The sequence below is a fragment of the Camelus bactrianus genome, chromosome 11 (assembly GCF_048773025.1).
Source record: "Camelus bactrianus isolate YW-2024 breed Bactrian camel chromosome 11, ASM4877302v1, whole genome shotgun sequence".
NCBI classification, from domain to species: domain Eukaryota; kingdom Metazoa; phylum Chordata; class Mammalia; order Artiodactyla; family Camelidae; genus Camelus; species Camelus bactrianus.
The window spans coordinates 25,087,083-25,104,846 of record NC_133549.1 but is presented as its reverse complement, the minus strand read 5'-3'; the positions used below and the strand labels follow the sequence as shown (position 1 = coordinate 25,104,846).

Below are 17,764 nucleotides of genomic sequence, written 5' to 3'. Positions count from 1 at the left end.
CTAACCAAAACTTGCAATGGGATAGGACTGGAGAAAGGAGAAACTCTCCCAAGAACAGAAAATAAAGAATAACTACAATGATTTGTGAATATGGCAGTGAATTTCCTTTAATTAAAGATAACCATGACAAATTCATAAACTATCAAAAGCTACATTTTACTAAAAACAATATGTCTTTAAAAATGTCTAATCATACAATATATACAATACATGCTGCTTTCCTTTTTGGATTTCACTATCCACGTGAGTCCTAAAAAAAGGGAAAATAGCTGGTTAACAGTTTATAAATGATAAATTGAAAGTTCATTTAAGATACATTAATGAAATCTAACAACTAGTGTCTCCTCAGTGAGGAGGGGCCAGTTACACCCACATTATATATCTCAGGTCAGTTCTCGTTCCTTCAATTATCTTGGAACAAAAGAAGCTCAATTAATTGAGGCACAGATTAAAGAGTTTCCATTAAGTACGAAAAAGCTAATTTTAACTTACAAAATCAAAGAAAATTCGAGCTAGAAAAAAAAAATCTTGGCAATTACCTAGTTCAAAATTCCCCCATTTCATGGACAGATTTATAGACAAGGAAAATGAAGCTAAGTGAGATAAAGTGACTTGCCCAACATTTTAAAGGGGCAGAGCCCACTGAATCCAGTCTCCAGATTCCCATCCACAGCTGCGTGCAGTACAGAAAGCCAGATCACTACTAAGATTTCCTACTAGCAATGTTCTCTTTCGAAAAAATGAATTATTTCATGAGCATTACTCAAATTTCAGACATGCCCATTACCAACATCATTCCAAGGTAATTCTGTCTCAATCCTCCTTTTCTACTTTGTATCTACAAAATAAATGAATCTAATGGGACAGTGAACAAAGCTGATGGGAGGATTCAGTATTCCACTTAGCTAATTTATCAATCTGTCAGGGGGAGAAAAGCCAAACCAAGAACAATCTCCTGCTCTGTCTCTTTCAACTGCAAGTCTTAAGAACACCAAAGTAATCAACCCATGAAGGGAACTTGCAACCACTAGGTTCTCTTCTGCCTTTTTTACCACTTAACACACAGTTCTAAGAATGGGACACTAGAGGGAAGCAAAATCCAAATTTCACCAGAATGTGAAAAAGTGAAAAATAAACTTAAATAAACACACACAGCCACCCGATAGAAAACGTTACCTTTAGCTGGTGTCAAGCACTTAGCCTCGGCTGGCTTTGCCTTGAAGCAATCACAGCCTCTGAGATCTCAAAGGTCTTCACAATCTCCTGGTGGAGAAGAAAGAACATTTGGGCACTGGGTTTACAGCAGATGGCTTCTTGGAGATGAACCGCCCGGGGCCACATACAGGGCTTTACCTCCCAGTCGCGATAACTCAAAGCTATAATTCCTTGATTCCTAATTTGAGTGTTTTGGTCAATTCCTTCATTTTCTTCGTTAATATTAACAGGCTCTGTTTGAAAGACAAAGTTTTCAGGTTGTCAAATCAGAAGAGGTAATCTGAACAGAAACCAATGAATAATAGGAATGAAACCTGTATCGAGAAGATACGTAGAATGTTACATGCTTATTACAATTTCATGCATTATTGTGTTGTAGTATTATTACTATAGCAAGTAATTCCACTTGTTTCCATTAAAAAAAATGTGGTAGAATAACAGATCCAATCACTTGGAAACCTCTGCATAGCTATGAACCAACCACAGAGCTAAGGCCTAGTGAGTCCAATATGAAATTAAGAACTTTTAAAGTAACAGGTAAGTACAATAAAAGTACTTCATCCTCTACAGGAGAGCTTAGAAGGAAAAGAGTGATAGAGAGTGTGAAATCCTTCAACCAAGAATTAAAGATTCTCTCAGGGAGACGAGGAGCTGGCGTTAGAAAATAGGAAGAAGGAAACTTAAAAAAAAACTGCAATCAGAAATTTTCTAAATTAAAATTTAAGGGAAATTATATCATTTCTTGTTAATTTTTACAGCAGTAGATGGTGAATCAATGATACAGATGAATCCATTGGTTTTAAACTATGATCAAGTTTTTAGTATTTTCAGTTAGTTGAGCAAAACACAGCACTGAAAAAAGTTTGTTACCTAAGATAAAAACGCATTTATATTTAATAAGATACATTTCACCAACTCTAATAACAAATATATTTTCTCTAAAAGTAATTTTTCTGAACACAGGATCACTTACCTATTATTGGCAATCGGTCTTGGTCAAGTCTTATTCTTGCAAAACCATCCTAAAACACAAACGTGATTTTAGGAGAAGACTAAAATTTAGATTCAAAAACCTATACCCATTGGATGAAGTAAATTACTCAATTAGAAAATTCTGTATCTTAGACAATCAAAATGTACTGTGAGGATAATGAGATTATATGGACAAGCCTTCTCCAACATCTTTCTCTACACGGACTATCTCTCAGGTTCTAATCAGCAATTTTACCCAGACACAGCCTCCATCCTGAAGATCTCTAAAATAAATCTGTAACCATCTTGCCTCTTTAACTGATTCACTGTTTGAATACTCCGCATTTTATTATGCATAATTCTATCAGTTACCATTGCCAAATATGCTTCTGATCTCATTTCTGGAAAAATACTTTGGTCAATAACAGATTTTTGTCTAAGGTTAAAATCAAAGTCATCTTACAAGTGCAGGAATGCAACCTAAGACTAAAAAGACAGACTAGAGCAAATTCTTAAAGTATATTTCTGAGTATGTTTCTTTTTACCCATCTATTTTGAAATTATTTCAAACTTAGTTATCTGTAGTTCCATATTCATATTTTGCCAATTCTATCTCTTAAAAATTTCTAGGATATAAAAGCAAGCACATAAATTTCTAGCTAGTTTCTTCTGCCTACAGCTTGTCAACATTTTGCTACAATGGATCTAAGACACATTTTGGTTTGTACAGATTCCTTTGCCAGCTCCCATCTATAGCTGTTATTATTTATCCTTTTAAAAGCATATAAAAGCAATTAGAGAAATAATCTTGAGTCTTACCCTTATAATAAAGGAAACATGAAAGATGTTTTCCACTGTTCGGGGGAAAGAATGTGGATCAATCACAAAGTCGAAGAAGGACATAGGAGTATCAGCTACAGAAAAAAGAGGAAAAGATTCTTCAATACAGGAAAAATTATTTTTGCTTACCAATAAGACCAATACTCGCTAGCGTTAGCCAGAGAAAGGCAATGGGCACTCATCCTTTTGTGGGCTGGAAATCAGTACAACCCTGCAGGAGGCAATTTGGCGTATCTATTAAAAATCTACATGCCCACTCACCTGGCAACCCACTTCTAAAAAGCTGTCCTACAGAAATATTAGCACATGTGCACAAAGTTGTGTGCCAAGATTTTCCACCCCAGCAGTTTATACAAAAGTAAAATGCTACTTGCCCACTAATAGAGGATTTGTTAAATATATTTATGACATAGCCCCCCAGTGGGAATTACTGAAAATGGAAGTGAGAAATCCATATGGGAAAACGTCCACGTGGGGAAGTCGTGTTGCATAAGGATGTATATATTATGATTAGCTTTGAAAAAAGCAAAAAAACAATTATAAAAAAAATCCCAACTACTTAGTTGCATATTTATATGACTGACATAAACAGAAGAAAATCTGAAAATATACGCATCACATTTTATAAGTGCTGACATCTAGGGAATGAGGGTGGGTGGAACAGGTACTTGACTTGTTACTCTTCTCACTTCTATGGCATGTATTGTTTTGTAACAAAAAAAAATCTTTTAAAAATAAAAAATGAGAAGTTAGAATTTACTTCGCCAGTGTTCTCACATGGGATTTCTGAAGAGGAGAAGCCTCATTAAATACATACGCCAAGGAAGAATCAAAATGACTCAGCCTTCACCTATAACTGAAAATGCCTTTTAAATCAAAATAAGTTCTCATTGAAAGTGACACCGGTCTAACTGATAAATACAAAATGCCCCATTTGGAACTTGGTATCATACTTACGATCTTCTTGAAAATATGTTTGCAACAATCCCAAGATTCTTTCTACTTCTTTTTCTGTTGCTTCTTGATGAGATTCTTCCATTCTTTTTAACTGAAAATACAAAGTCATTATCAAGCAGACTGACCTTCTTGCCCGCCTGTTAACCTTTCCCGCTCCCTTACATGGCCAAATTCCTCTAAATATCTTTTATGGGGGATGGCTAGCAGTTTTTATCCCTGTCTTAAAATTTATAGTTTAAAAAAAAAGATTTTTCTAGTTTTAGTAACATTTTTATATTAATTTTCTAACAGAGGAGTAACATTACCAAATCAACCATTTTCAGGTTAAATATGACATACAAATACAAAATACAGAAGGGGCAGTTCAGAACAGTGGGTCTCAACTGGGAATGATTCTGTCCCCAAGGGGACATTTGCTAATATTTGGTGTCATACGTGGGGTTTGGGGGGGAAGGATGCCCTTTCTAGGAGGACGAGGCCAAGGATACTGCTAACCACCCACAATGCGCAGAATAGCCTCTCACAACAAAGATTTTCCAGCCCCAAATGCTGATAGTGCTGAGTTTAAGAGACCCTGGTTTGGGAGAACTAATCCAAACTACAGAACTGAGTTAAAACTAAGAAAAGTGGTCAATCCGATAAAATATTTAAAGGCTTAAATAAATAAAAAAATGATTCAAACATTAAATGATTCCTTTTAAGTGACAGAACCTGACTCCAGACCCTAACACTTAGAAAAGATGGCCAGATTACATGTATCATTACACTAATGGCTATTTCAACTTTAGGTGTTTTAAAAAGCAACATTTGAAAAAAACAAACCTGGGCAGGCATTGCCTGCTGCTCTTCTATCATACGAACTTTTCTTGGACGATCAACTCGTGGCTTTGGCACAGGAGCCTCTCCTTGTATTGAACCCAACCTAATGAAAAATACGCTTTCATGTCTTTTTTGGTTTGTTTTTAAAACAAACTAATTTCACGAGCTGAAAGGAGTTCCCAATGGCATAGGCAAATTCAGACCAGACGTCAGTGATGAATGAGCTGACATCAGACCAAGACTCATGTCAGGTTTGTGACATCCTTTCTGCTCCCTTTGTGTTTCTAAAAGAACTCCTAGGAGCTTGACTCGACCATAGATACCTCCTCAAGCATCTTCAGACTTTAGTCAGTGAATATGCCTGTGGTTTTCCCAGCCAGCCTATTGAGTTTCGCAAAGCCAACTTCAGAGATCAGGGGAAGGATGAACAAGTGGGGAAGGCGAACAAGCAGCTCCACTAGGGTAAAAAGCCTTTGGTGTAGGGGTGCCAGGGCAGAGGCCCACAGCCTGGGACCGCAGAACACACCTGAGGACAACAGGTCAAGCAGAGGCTATGGCATTCCTTTCCCTTTTGGAAAAAAAGCTTCCATGCAGATTTAAGCTACAGTAATAGACATACTGTGTAGAAACCAAGGCCTAGAGAATTTAGACCCAAGTGGTCCCTACACTTGAAGAGATCAAAGTATGCAGTGTAGATGGACAGATATTCATGCACACAGATCCATTTCCATATAACATGGTAGATCCTTTAGTGCTGTACTGGAGAATTACTTAAGCGCTAGCAGAGCATCTGGGCAGAGGGATCTACCCAGACATGGGACGGATCTGGTTGTGAAATCTGATCCTACACTGATTCCTCTGTCTAGAGAAGTTACTAGAGGCTTCCAAGTTGGGGCCTGTGGTATAAGTAAACCTTATCAGATGGAAAAAAATGGGAGAAAGGACACTGTAGGCCAAGGAACAGCAAGTGCAAGGCTGCAAAGCTGCAAATAATTCATTGTGGCTGCAAACTGGGCTAGATGGTGAGATGAAGTCGAGTCACATAACAAAAGGCTATCTTTAGATCCCAGGATTTATGACAGAGCCTAGAACTCAACAGCAAAAAAAAAAAAAAAAAAAAAAAAAGATCTGGACTTGTCCTATCACAAAGAAGTTTGCTGTTTTTGCTATAATATACAGTGGTTCCGGGCACTTGAGTTAACAAAAGTCTTGTTGAAAAGAGATGCCTGGCCCCACACTACAGGCCTATTACATCGGCACCTCCAAAGCCTCTATCTGAGACGCTACTGATCTCAGGAGGACTAGAAGAGTCATCAGAAGAGACAAATGCCCCGGGGCTATTCACTTAAGGAAGAAACGACTTGGGTGGTTACCCTAGAGAAATTATCCACAAGGCATTTGAAGGCTCTCTTAGAAAAGAACCAGTACAAGCTGTTTCTCGTTACTTCACAGGACTGAGCTGGGAAAGTAAAGCCAATTCCCATTTGAGAATAAAGAAAAGCTTTTCAAAATCAGAGCTGTGTCCAAAAAATGACCTGGGCAGTTTAAGTGACAGTGGCTCGAGAAGTCTTCATGTCATACAGGTCAGAAATCATCCAACAGGGAATTACAGTAAATGGTACTTTACATATATTGGTAACAAATCTTATGAAACCTTTCATGGGAGGTATCAACCTTCTACATGCTAAGGATTTAAAGAGGATGAAACAAAGCCAGACATGATGTCACAGACCCAAAGTCTTCCACGCTGGGAAACAAAGGGGCCGGCAGAGTGCCTGGGTAAGGGATGCTAGGCCACGGCCTTCGCTGCTTAAATTAAGCAGGATGAGGTTCCAAGCACATCAAGATTGTACAGGCTCTTAAACCAATGGCATCATGATCATCACCTCTACAATACCAAATAACTTTTCTGTCCCTAAAGAGCAATTTAAGGATTACAAATGGCCAGTGTGTCAGATTTTTAAAATCATCTTACAGGAAGTGGAATGTATGGGTTTTATTAAAGGTGTTTTCTGCTGTTTTGCCTGATATTTTCCAGGAGTCATAGACTATGAATTCAAAATCAGAACTATCTTCATCACGGATGAGTTCTTCAGCTTCTAGCGGATTTACACCCATATGTGTCAGCTACAAAAATGAAGGGAAACAAAAACCCCAGTTAAGCCACAAGCAATCATTTACCACGTCCAATAATCTCTATCACTAAACAAGAGGCCAGAGGCAGTCTGTTTTGACTGTTCTAATATGTTGGCTAAATTTCTTATCATAAAGATAATCTTATATATGTAAATTCCTATTTTCAAAAGTATCGTCTTTTTGGCAGAAGATATTCCTCAATGTACTTAGAATTTTTGAGTGAGAAAGTAAGATGCTCTAGACCGATGGATCTCAACCAGGTGATTTTGCCTGCACCCAGGGGTCTTTTGGCATTATGTCTGGAGATATTTCTGGTTGTCACAACTCGGGGAGGGGGCGGAGGGGACAGGGTTACTGGCAGCTACTGGGTAGAAGCCAGGATACTGTTTAACATCCTTCAAGGTATAGTTCAGGCCCCCACGACCATGACTCACCCAGCCTGAAATGTCCTTAGTGCCAAGGCTGAGAAACCCTGCTTAGCCCACCGCAGGCTGAGAGGTTGACGTACCAGAAGAACTAACCCCGCTGGGAATTTCTGATCACAAGTCATTCATTTTTAAAGAATCAGTAAAGCTGCATTAGCATAAAAACATGAAATCATATCCCAAAGCAAAAGTTCCGAGACAGAACAGGGGAGTTTGGCTAGCTTTCAATTTTCCTTTTTAGCCAACCTCCTGGAGCCCTCTATTCAGCTTTATCTCAGCACTTGCAGACAGCATGGTCTAGCGTCAGGCATCTTAAAATGGCCTTCCTGGGAAGAGTTGGCAGAAGTCTAATAATTCTCTTATTTCAAGCTATCTCACAGAAAATGCATTATATTAAATTTATTTTTATGAAAGTACACGTTACATGATAAAATTATGAAATGCCTAGAAGTTATCAAATTAAAATGGTAGTATCATATATAAACAATAATCAAAAAGCCCTCAGAGAACTTAACCCTTTAAAGGCAATTAAACTTTGAAAAAAAGAGAGGCTGCAAGAACCCAGTCAGAGAGGTGTGGTCAGCTCCCCTCCCCTCTCCTGCTGCCCCGTCCCACACCACACGCTTGGAGAAGGATGCTTCCATTTTTGTGGTCAAATCTGGCAATTTATAGTCTTTATATTTGCTACTATATTTTAAAAAAGTCTTTCCCCATCCAGAGACTAGACAGCTATTAATTTAGGGTTTTACACTGACGGCTTTAAGACTTTGGGAATTTATTTTGATATGTTATTTAAAGTACAAAGCTCACCCTGATAAAAGTAATTTTTAAAAAGATTACCCAATATATGGCCAACTCTATTTACTGAGTTATACATTAGGGTGCATTTTTCAAAATGCACTATACCTCAAAATTTAAAAGTTAAAGAAAAAGGAAATTTTAAGGTTTGAAACTTAAGGAAGTTAAACTTAGATTTTAAAAAATTTAAGGTTTTAAAAACAACAAAAAACCTCGTCTGCCTCATACTTTTACAAAATAATTTATCTGGTCAGATCTCATGGTACTAAATCATTTTAATAACCATTTAATAAACATTCAGACAGGAATTCAGTGTCCAAGCAAACATGCTAGGGCAGAGATTGGCTCAGAGCAGAACCAAGGGGGAAAAAACCAGCAGAGTCTCATTGCACTTTTTTTTTGGTCAATCAGTCAACCAAAAATTTCAAAATTTCAGGTAGCAACCATTCAAATGTATTAAGAGGCAAAGAAAGGTGAATAAAACCACCACCAAAAAAAATCCCAAAAGCAGAACCCCAATCATATTCATATGGTTCTGAAATATTCTCCAAGACAGACCAAAATGTGCCCCCTCCAGCAGTCCTAACTCATCTCCAGCTGAACTCTGCCACTTGCAACGTGGGCTTTTGCCCAGCTCAGGACAAAGGTTCCAGGTCACTGAGAATGTGCTAAAACATTTATGAACGGATAGTTGAGTGAGGAAAAAACATGGCCATTCAAAATAAACATAGCACTCAGAGTCTTAGAAGGCCAGGAGATTTTCAAACTGCTCTAAACTCCCAACCTAGATTCCACCATTAGCTCTCACATCATCTGGTTTAATTTGATAAGATCTCTTTGGAGGTATCTGAGACCAAAAAAAGGAAAAATGAAGTGAAAACCCTTTGCATATGGATATCAGCCAAGTACATAATTATACAGCATGTGCAGATAAAACATTTTTTGTTAAGATTCTGTAGCTTTGAACTTACTAGAGTTTCAACATATCTTAACATATCAAACGAGTTCAGATCAGAACGCAGCTGCTTTGCCTTCTCTTTGCCCAAATCTGAAGCCAAAACAAGAAACTGGGCATCAAGGACTGCTTCTCTTGCTCGGGACACTATTCAAAAAAGAAGGAAAATACACATATTACAGCATACACGTTATCCACAGGTATTTCCCCTAAATTTCCAACTACTTACTCCGCATTTCCCACTGGACCAAAAAAATCTCAAACATACCCATCTCTGTCTAAAAATTGGTTCCCCTGCCCAACTTACCAAAATCTGAAATCAAAGCTGACCAGTCTTCCTAAAAGCCAGCTCTCTCTGCACTTTTCCTACTCCTGGGAACTGAACCACAATTTTTTTTTAATTGAAGTATAGTCAATTTACAATGCTGTGTCAATTTCTGGTGACAAGCATAATGTTTCAGTCATATAAACCACAATCTCTTAATAATCCCAGTTTAATACTACCTTCACCATCTCTAACACTTGCTTTTCCCATTGACTCCAGTAACCCATCCCAGTCACTATTAACACCTGCGAGGGTGATGTAAGTCAGAGTGAATGTCCAATATGTGTAAGGCACTGTGCTTGGCGTGGTGGTTTGCTGACCAGCAACAAGTAAGTTGTCCTGGAACGTCAACTGAAATAACACACTGGACAGGCAGCAGGGATGCACGCCTCCGCCCAGCAGCATCAACACCACCAAGTGAGCGGTCTACAGGCAGCAGGGCTGTGACCTCTGGGCATGGATGATCCAAAAACGTCTGACAGAGGACATGGGATTTAAGATAAGCTATAGAGAGAAAAGGTTTAAATCAAAGGAGACAAGAGGCAACGGGGCAGGGAAACCAAGCATGAAGTTTGGGGAGATGACGGAAGGGTCCACTGCAGCAAACAGCAGAGCTGAGGGGCATGGGTTTAATCAGACCCCGACGGTAACAGGCAGTGGGAGGAAGTGCTCTGGGAACACTGGCAAAGTTGAATGGAAAAGGAAGCCAAGAAGAGACAAACACGGGGAAGTTCAGATACAGAAATGCCTACGCCCGGCTTGCTCCTCAAGGCCATTTCATCTGAATCACCAATTTCCCAAACACTCCTCAGGCTGGTGAACTTAATGACTCCAGGTTTTGTAGTCACGTGTTACTTTTTCCTCCGTTTTATATCGGGAGACTTGCTGTCTAAGAGACAATGAGTGACAGAACGAAGCAGAGGCAGATGCTAGAGAAGCTGGTTCCTGGGCTGTCCTAGATCTCCCGAGCCCAGCATCCTCACAGCACCTACTGGGAGAAGAGTGCAGATCTCTCCCGGATGGAGCCACGCCTCTGAAGACTTAAAACTGAGAACATCAAATCCACAAATACAGACAATACAGAATTTGATGCTTGCTGACCACCTCCTAGGGCCCAGTTGAGTGTATAACTCTGCCTTAAAGAGGTGACCCCGTCAGCACAGTGGAAATGGCCAAGGGGGAAATGATCTGTTGATCAAGAAATTTTAAGATGGGTGAATAATAATAATAATGAGGCAAATGAGTCAAGAGTAACCTTGAGGAGAGGGACTAGGGGGCCTGGCCCTCCAGGCTTGGGAGAGAAGAAAAAGCTACAGAGGGTGGAGAAGGGATTTCACTGGGTGAAAAGGCAAGACTTGCTTCCAGAAGGTTTGATGAGATTTAGTAAACTGGTAGACCAAGGTGGGGGATGGTAAGGAAGCTGCAGTCAGAGCAAGAAGGACATAAATTTGAAAGCATTTAGATAGAAAATGTTAAAAGGGGACAATGTTTAAGCTATTAGCTATACTAAGGAATGAGCAGATATAAATGTCCTGGTCCTCAAAGAACATGAGGAATTGTGGTGTCCGGGCAGCGCCAAGTTCTGCTGACGCCTTTACCCACATTTGTCTGCACTCTCCCCTTCTGTTCCCACAGAACTAAAGAGGAAGGCTTGGAAGGAAACGTGGTCTGGAAACTCATCCTAGGGCTCCATGACCCAGGGCCCACATCAAGGGTTACCCCTGGCGTGTCCTCTGTCATCAAACACATAGCCTGCTCTTAGCACCAACACTGCCGCTGCTTTTAATTCAAACCAAGATTATTTTTTAGAGCCCCCCAACAATGGTCTAGAGTTCAGTGTCGATACTTCTGTCTCTCTTTCCCTCTCCCTTTCACACGGGTATGCACACACACACTCACACACCACCCTGACTGGAGACCAAAAGGTCCACCTGTAGACATGGCCACCCGCAACTCGGTTATAAGTGAATCAAGAGCAAGGAGCTGAGGGAGGGGAGGCTGGGAGGAGAACAGGGAAAGAAACAGGCTGTCAGAGGCCAGCTCAGGTTTTCCTTTAATTCATCCATTCAAGCAATGCAGCCTGGGGGCACAGCAGTAAAAACCGGAGAAAGAGTAGAAAGATAATACATGGAACATTCTCAAACTTGAACAAGCAACAGAACAAGGGCGGGGGGGGGGGGGGGGCGGGGGCGGTGGCTTGTTAAAACAGACTCCTGCCCCCCCCCCAAATTTCATGTCAAGCGCTTAGGAAATGGTAAGTGTACAATAAAAGCAGTAGTATTGCCACAGTGAAAAACGCTCCCAAACTAGTAAAGCACTATTATAAATATGAGATTTGATTGATGTCAGTAATTCTGCTCTTATGTAAAACTAATTAAAACCATTCCCAAACATATGGTAACAAAAAGCTTCCATACATAAAATAATGAATTACCTCCATTAAACAGAGTATTGGCCTCTTCAAGAACCTCTGTCAACTTGTCGCTGGCATTCAATATATCTTCTCGGTTTTCTATTTTGAAAAAACACAAGCTTTGGGAAACGTGCTCTTCACTAACAAGTCCTTGACAAAGTAATCACCCGCAGCAATAAAGCCAAGCCCCGTCCCTCTGCTCCCCAGGGAGTTACTTCCAAAAGATGAAGCTGAAAAGATGAACGGCCAAGAAAAATAAAGGTGACTGAACCCTTTCAGCAGAATGTACTTTAAAATTAAGGGAACCCAGATGGCTCCCACCAACCTTCACCCAAAGGGCTCCACTCCTGCAGCCTCTGAGAAGCGCTTCTAACAGAGTGGCTCTCTGCCAGCCACAGGATCCCCTGGGCCACCCACTGTTGCAGATTGGGTACGTCTGGGGTGTGGTCCGATGATTTGCATTTCTGAAGGCTCTCAGGTAACGCTGCCGCTGCTGGGAGGGTGACCACTTGCGGGGAACAGCGGGATGCAAGAAAAGGAGCACGGGGTCGGCGTGCCGCCTCTCCCCCTTCCTGGCCATCTGGGCTAGGGCGAGTCCCGGACCGCGCCCGGTCTCTAGCTGTGCCGTCCTGCCCATCGGGGACCTGAGCGCCCCTGCAAAGGTCGTGCAGCCCGGTCCACATGATGGATGTGGGAGCGCTTCGCAAGTCAACCGAGACGCGGCCGGGCGGCGCGGGGCTAGCCCCCCGCGCCGTTGGTCAGCCCCGCCGCACAGGGCCTGCGCCCGGCCCCCGCCCCTACGCCGCCCCGCGCCCCGCGCCCCGCCTTACGCTGGACCGAGTTGATGAGCGCCCGGTACTGATGGCGGATCTGGCGGCACAGGCCGTGGTCAGTCTCCGCCTCCAAGCTCGCCGGGTCCATCATCTCGTCCCCGGAGTCCGACGGCTCTGTGTCCTCCAAGCTCGGGCGCTCTGGGGCCTCCCTGCGCTCGGGAGCGGCGCCGCGGCGGGACACGGGCGACAGCGGGGACCGCGAGCGGGAACGGGAGCGGGTGCGATCCCGGTGCGGGTCGCGGCCCCGGCCCCGGCCCTCCGACCGGCGGCCGCTGCTGTCCCCCGACATCGCGCCCAGCCGCCGTGCAACTTCGGAACGGCGGAAGTTCGCGCCAGAAACTGAAACCCCTGCTCGGCGCGAGCGCCGCTCCCCGCGGAACGCGGCTCCCCGGCCGGCGCGAGCGCACAGCGACGCCTGTGGCTGGAGGCCGGCGGCGGGGCCGGGGCCGGGGGCGCGGTGGTTAGAGCGCCGCCCCGCCCGCCCCGAGGGCGGCGCAGGCCCTTGACCTCGCGTGAAGTTTGGCGTGCCAGGATCCCACTTGCTCCACCCTGCAAGGTGTGTAGGGTCTTGGTTGTCTGGTCCCCCGTGCCCACCCCACTAGACCTTCATCTTCCCGAGGTGTCTTTGGCCCCCGGGACACAGCCACAGCCTGTGAAACAGATACTTAGCATTCTTCCAGGTAGAAGTTCATTCCAAGCGCCAGACAGAAATACCTGGAACATTTCCAGGTCAGGAGCACGCAGTACGTGTTTGTTGACTGAGGCGCCTGCAGTTGAGCAGGACGAGCGCTGGATTTGGAGGAGACAAGAGATGTGGTTCTGCCACTCACTCTTTGTGACCTTAGTTCCTTGAGCCATCATTGGGGGATCAAATGGGGTTCATGAGCAGCTGGTGATCCCACTCTTTTTGAGGACAGAAGAACAAACAGAAAATTAACACGGTTCCTTGACTCTGTAATAGTAAACTCTCTGTTAACCATCCCATCTAAATCTACCCTCTGACAATTTATGTTCATAATTGGGTCTCAAACTAGAAGATTCTAAAATACCTTCCAATGGATTTAAGAATGATGGAATTATATTCAGTATAGTATTAAAGATAAATATGTGAATTTCATTCTATGTATTTTAGATTAGATTGCAAATGTTATTTCTCAAGAGTTTTCTTTGGTGCTGAGAACACATTTTATTTTCTTCAAGGAACAATATAAATTGAATTATTACACAAGGGTTTACAAAAATACCATTTTGTGAATCATGTATACCCAGCTTGAGGTAAGCACTACTCATTGCTGCCCAACAGCATATACCTCCTCCCCTTACTGCCTTTCCCTGGATTTCAGGAAAGGTATGCTCTGGCGCCTGCTTCACTGTATGAAGCATGATTGGCCTGAATGAATCGCAGTGATCTCATCCCCCTTCCTCCAGTGACTGGTCTAGGGATAGCACGTGATCTAGTTTTGGACAGTAACATGGGAGGGAGCTTCCCATTTGGCTGACACACAAAGCCTCCAGAAAAAGAAAGCTTCTGTCCCCATCCTGACCCCTTCTCGGAGATGCTGGCATGAGGCAATGGTGCCTGGTATGATGGTGGCCATCTACAGCTGATAAGATAACAAGCATGACAAAAGACAAGAATGCTGGGGACCCTGGAGGGAAAGGATGGACATGGCTGAATTGCGGAGTGACTTGGCGTCTGCCTACGTCCAGACTCCTTGTTAAGTAAGCCCTAAATATCCTGTGGTTTAGGCAACTGTTGTTTTGTGCTTACTACTTGCAGCTCAGTATATTGGAACCAAAACAAATACTTAGCATTCTTCCAGGTGGAAATTCATTCCATACTCCAGATAAAAATCCCTCGAACATTTCACTCAATTCAACAAGCTTGTGATCTGTACTAATGAGCCAGATACCCAACACAGCAAGCAGGTCACAAAGACAGTTCAGAGACTTGCCTTTGCCTTCCAGGGTCTCACCAGGAGGCAGGGAGGAAACTGAGCCTAAAATTCATGTGGAAATGCAAGCGACCCAGAATAGCCAAAGTAACCTTGAAAATGAAAGACAAGTCGAAGGACTCACACTTAATTCCAAAACTTACTACAAAGCTGTAGTAATTAAGACTATGAGGGAAGGGTATAGCTCAGGGGTAGAGTGTGTGCCTAGCATGCACAAGGTCCTGGGTTCAATCCCCAGTTCCTCCATTAAAACAAATAAATAAACCTAATTACCTTCCCCCAAAACAAATAAACAAAAGCAATAAATGAAAAAAAAGACTATGTGATATTGGTATAGGGATAGACATTAAATAGAATGGAATAGAATTAAAAGTCCAGAAATAAACCCCTACATCCAAGGTCAATTGATTTTCTACAAAGATCAATTCAATGAGGAAAGAATAGTCTTTGCAACAAATGGTGGTGGGACAATTGGATTAGGTGACGGTTTCTTAGATATGATACCAAAAGCACAAGCAACCAAAGAAAGAAAAAATAGATAAATTGGAGGCAAGACTTATGGCCATTTGTTATAGCAGCCATGGGGAATGAATACAGGTACCCAGGATGAGCAACAGTGGAAAGACATTACTACTCCTGGGCCTGAAGGGTCAGAGAAAGAAGGAGTGTTACCAGAGCCCCATGAGGGCTGAAGCCATGAAGAAGGGTCCACCGGACAGGAGCCGTGGTCCTAAAGGGAGGCAACCACACCAGAAAAAGATGAAGTGCTGAGAAAAGAGGAAGTGGGAGCTGAAATACCCTGGTCTCTCTTCCAACATCTTCTCCCTGTGTTGACCTCTCATTGACTGAGGCCAACCGGACGCCAGAGGGCAAGAGAGCCTGTGGGATACGGTCTGTAGATCAATCTCAGGGCAGGGCTGGGCAGGGCAGGGCCAAGGAAGATTGGGATGGATTTAAGGCAGGATTGAGAACAAATGAGAATAACCAGCTTGGTGGGTAAAGGGTGTATCAGGGTCTATTCAGCGAAGAATAATAGAAGCCCCACTACAGTGTCTTAGCCAAAATCGTTGTAATCCTTCTTGTGAAACTGAAAGTCTTGAAATAAGCATTGGTTTAATTGCCTCAACCTGGAAGTGGCACGTGTCACTGCTGCTCGCAGTCTGTTTGCCTGGTCTGGTCACATGGGCCAACCTAACTGCAAGGGAGGCTGGGAAACATATTTTCTGTTTCTCTGTTTCCCCATCTCTTCCTCTTTACCATAGAAGCCAAAAAAATGCCAGATATCTACCTTTCCTCCTGACTTCCCTGGTATCTGTGCATGGAATGTGGCCCCTTCTTGACCAACGGGACTAGGAGAAATCTATGGAAGTTCTTCTCAGACATGTTTTCTCCACAATAAAAATAGACACCGAGGGAAAACGCTCCTATTTATCCAAAATGATCATGTCCACGTTGTGTTACTCAAAATGCAGTGGCCATCTTGTGACCCTGTGAGGACAGATTAACAAATTAGCATCTCAAGGCAGCAAGAGTCCAAGTCCTTGCTGACACAAGCAAGCTGCTGAACCAGTGCTTGCAAGTGCCCCCGCCCCGGGCATCTTCTTATGAGAAGTAATAAATGTCCTTACTGCCTACTGCAATTTTCATCGGGTGTTCTGTGTAGACAAAACCATCCAAATAGTGCATTTGTTTTCTACTTAAGCCAATTGGGTTTAGATTTTCTGGTACTGAAAAACAGAGAATCCAACTGTGTGCAACCAGATGGATTCAGAAATTAGGAGCTGTGCCTGAAACAGAAAGCTTGACGAGCACAGGTGGTCACATCCAATAATCAGGAACAAAGAGTGTTTCAAGATGACGAAGTAGAAAACGGTGTGGTGAGAGGAGCTGTGTGGACTCCAGCCTCTCTTCCTCAGAGATGAAGACTCTGGATTACCCTCCCAGTTACCATGACATGACAATGAGGTACTACAAGATGAGATGGGGACACATAAGGCGGGTTGTCTGGTAACTAGGACTTGATGAACACCAGGCAGAGAGGAGATACATAGGCGAAGAGTTAGAGGAGGGACAGGAATGGAGAGAACGGGTCCCTAGTGGCATAGAGTTTCTGACAGGCTGTAGCTGGCTACCCACTCTCTTGTGAATCAAATGAGAAAACATAAATTCTCAGATACAAAACAAAGTTTATAACAGTTCTGGCAATATCATCTCTGCAGGAGACAGCCAGCTACAGGTGAGATCCTTCTGGTCAGATCTGATTTGGTGCCAGGAACTCCAGGCTTGTATGTCCAGCCAGGGCTGAGTTGGAGCATCAGCAATGTGTTTTTTTCTGTGGCTGGCGTTATAAACATGTCAAGTGGTGTTGTTTGATATTCAATATGTGTCTCTGGGAGATCTCAGTGCTCCTGCGCTGCCAGGCTTCTGGGAAAAGTGGGAAGTTAGTGGAAGCTTTCAACACCCTGGTTCTCTGGTAGCTCCTGCTGTGCTGCTGATACGTGAATCTGAGATGAAAATCTACCCCTTTTCTGGATCATTCATTTATTGATAAGTGTTTATGGAGTGCGTACTATGTGCTCAGCCACGTGCTAGATGATGGAGATACAGTATCAAAAACAACAGACAAGGTCCTGTGCTCGCTCGTGGAGTTTACAGGTTTTGGAGGGAGTCAGGCATGGAGAAAATGAAAACAAAGGTGAGTATAATTGCTGCTGTGTCAGGTGCTAGGACAGAAAGGATCAGGACCCAGGCAATAATTTTGACCCAGACAGCAAATTCAAGGCCGTTCAGCTGAGATGGGAAGGAGCACAGGATGGGAGTCAGAATAGGGTGAAGGCAGGAAGGCAGTTGGGGCTTCCGAGCCCAAAGCCTGACGCTCCATATTTGGGAACTCCTTCGACTGAAGGTGAAAAATTATCACAAATGTGTCTGATTAGACACTCTGAAGAGTCTCCTGCTACAGAACAACTCGATCCTGCTGAGCTCACAGAAAATATAGGAAATTTCTCCAGGAACGTAAAAGGGAGCTCAAACTGGTGAAAAGGGAAAATGCCAGGAACTTGAGGTGGGAGCTGTTGAGATGTGGAAAACTGTGTACCGAGGCTGCAGGGGAGCTTGGACG

At 43.1% G+C, this 17,764-nt stretch overlaps 1 protein-coding gene across 1 annotated transcript; it reads right to left on the bottom strand.

The window, feature by feature from the left end:
* Window positions 1-81: 81 nt before the first annotated feature.
* On the bottom strand, window positions 82-13,082 carry NSMCE4A (NSE4 homolog A, SMC5-SMC6 complex component). The gene is made up of 11 exons (XM_074373527.1): window positions 12,686-13,082; window positions 11,877-11,954; window positions 9,134-9,264; window positions 6,779-6,930; window positions 4,807-4,906; window positions 3,985-4,075; window positions 3,007-3,101; window positions 2,189-2,237; window positions 1,354-1,448; window positions 1,177-1,263; window positions 82-250 (listed from the first exon to the last, which is right to left on the bottom strand). The coding sequence occupies exons 1-10, from the start codon at window positions 12,975-12,977 to the stop codon at window positions 1,189-1,191; spliced, it is 1,158 nt and encodes a 385-aa protein (XP_074229628.1). The 5' UTR covers window positions 12,978-13,082; the 3' UTR covers window positions 82-250; window positions 1,177-1,188.
* Between the last annotated feature and the right edge of the window lie 4,682 nt (window positions 13,083-17,764).

Bases quoted from the DNA above. Each gene is read 5' to 3' on its own strand.
- NSMCE4A (XM_074373527.1), bottom strand. From the start codon at position 12,977: ATGTCGGGGGACAGCAGCGGCCGCCGGTCGGAGGGCCGGGGCCGGGGC. The intron at 4,907-6,778 runs GTAAGATGATTT...ATTTTTCATTAG, and splicing joins ACCCATACATTCCACTTCCT to GTTGGGTTCAATACAAGGAG. The intron at 2,238-3,006 runs GTAAGACTCAAG...TTTGTGTTTTAG, and splicing joins ATGTTTCCTTTATTATAAGG to GATGGTTTTGCAAGAATAAG.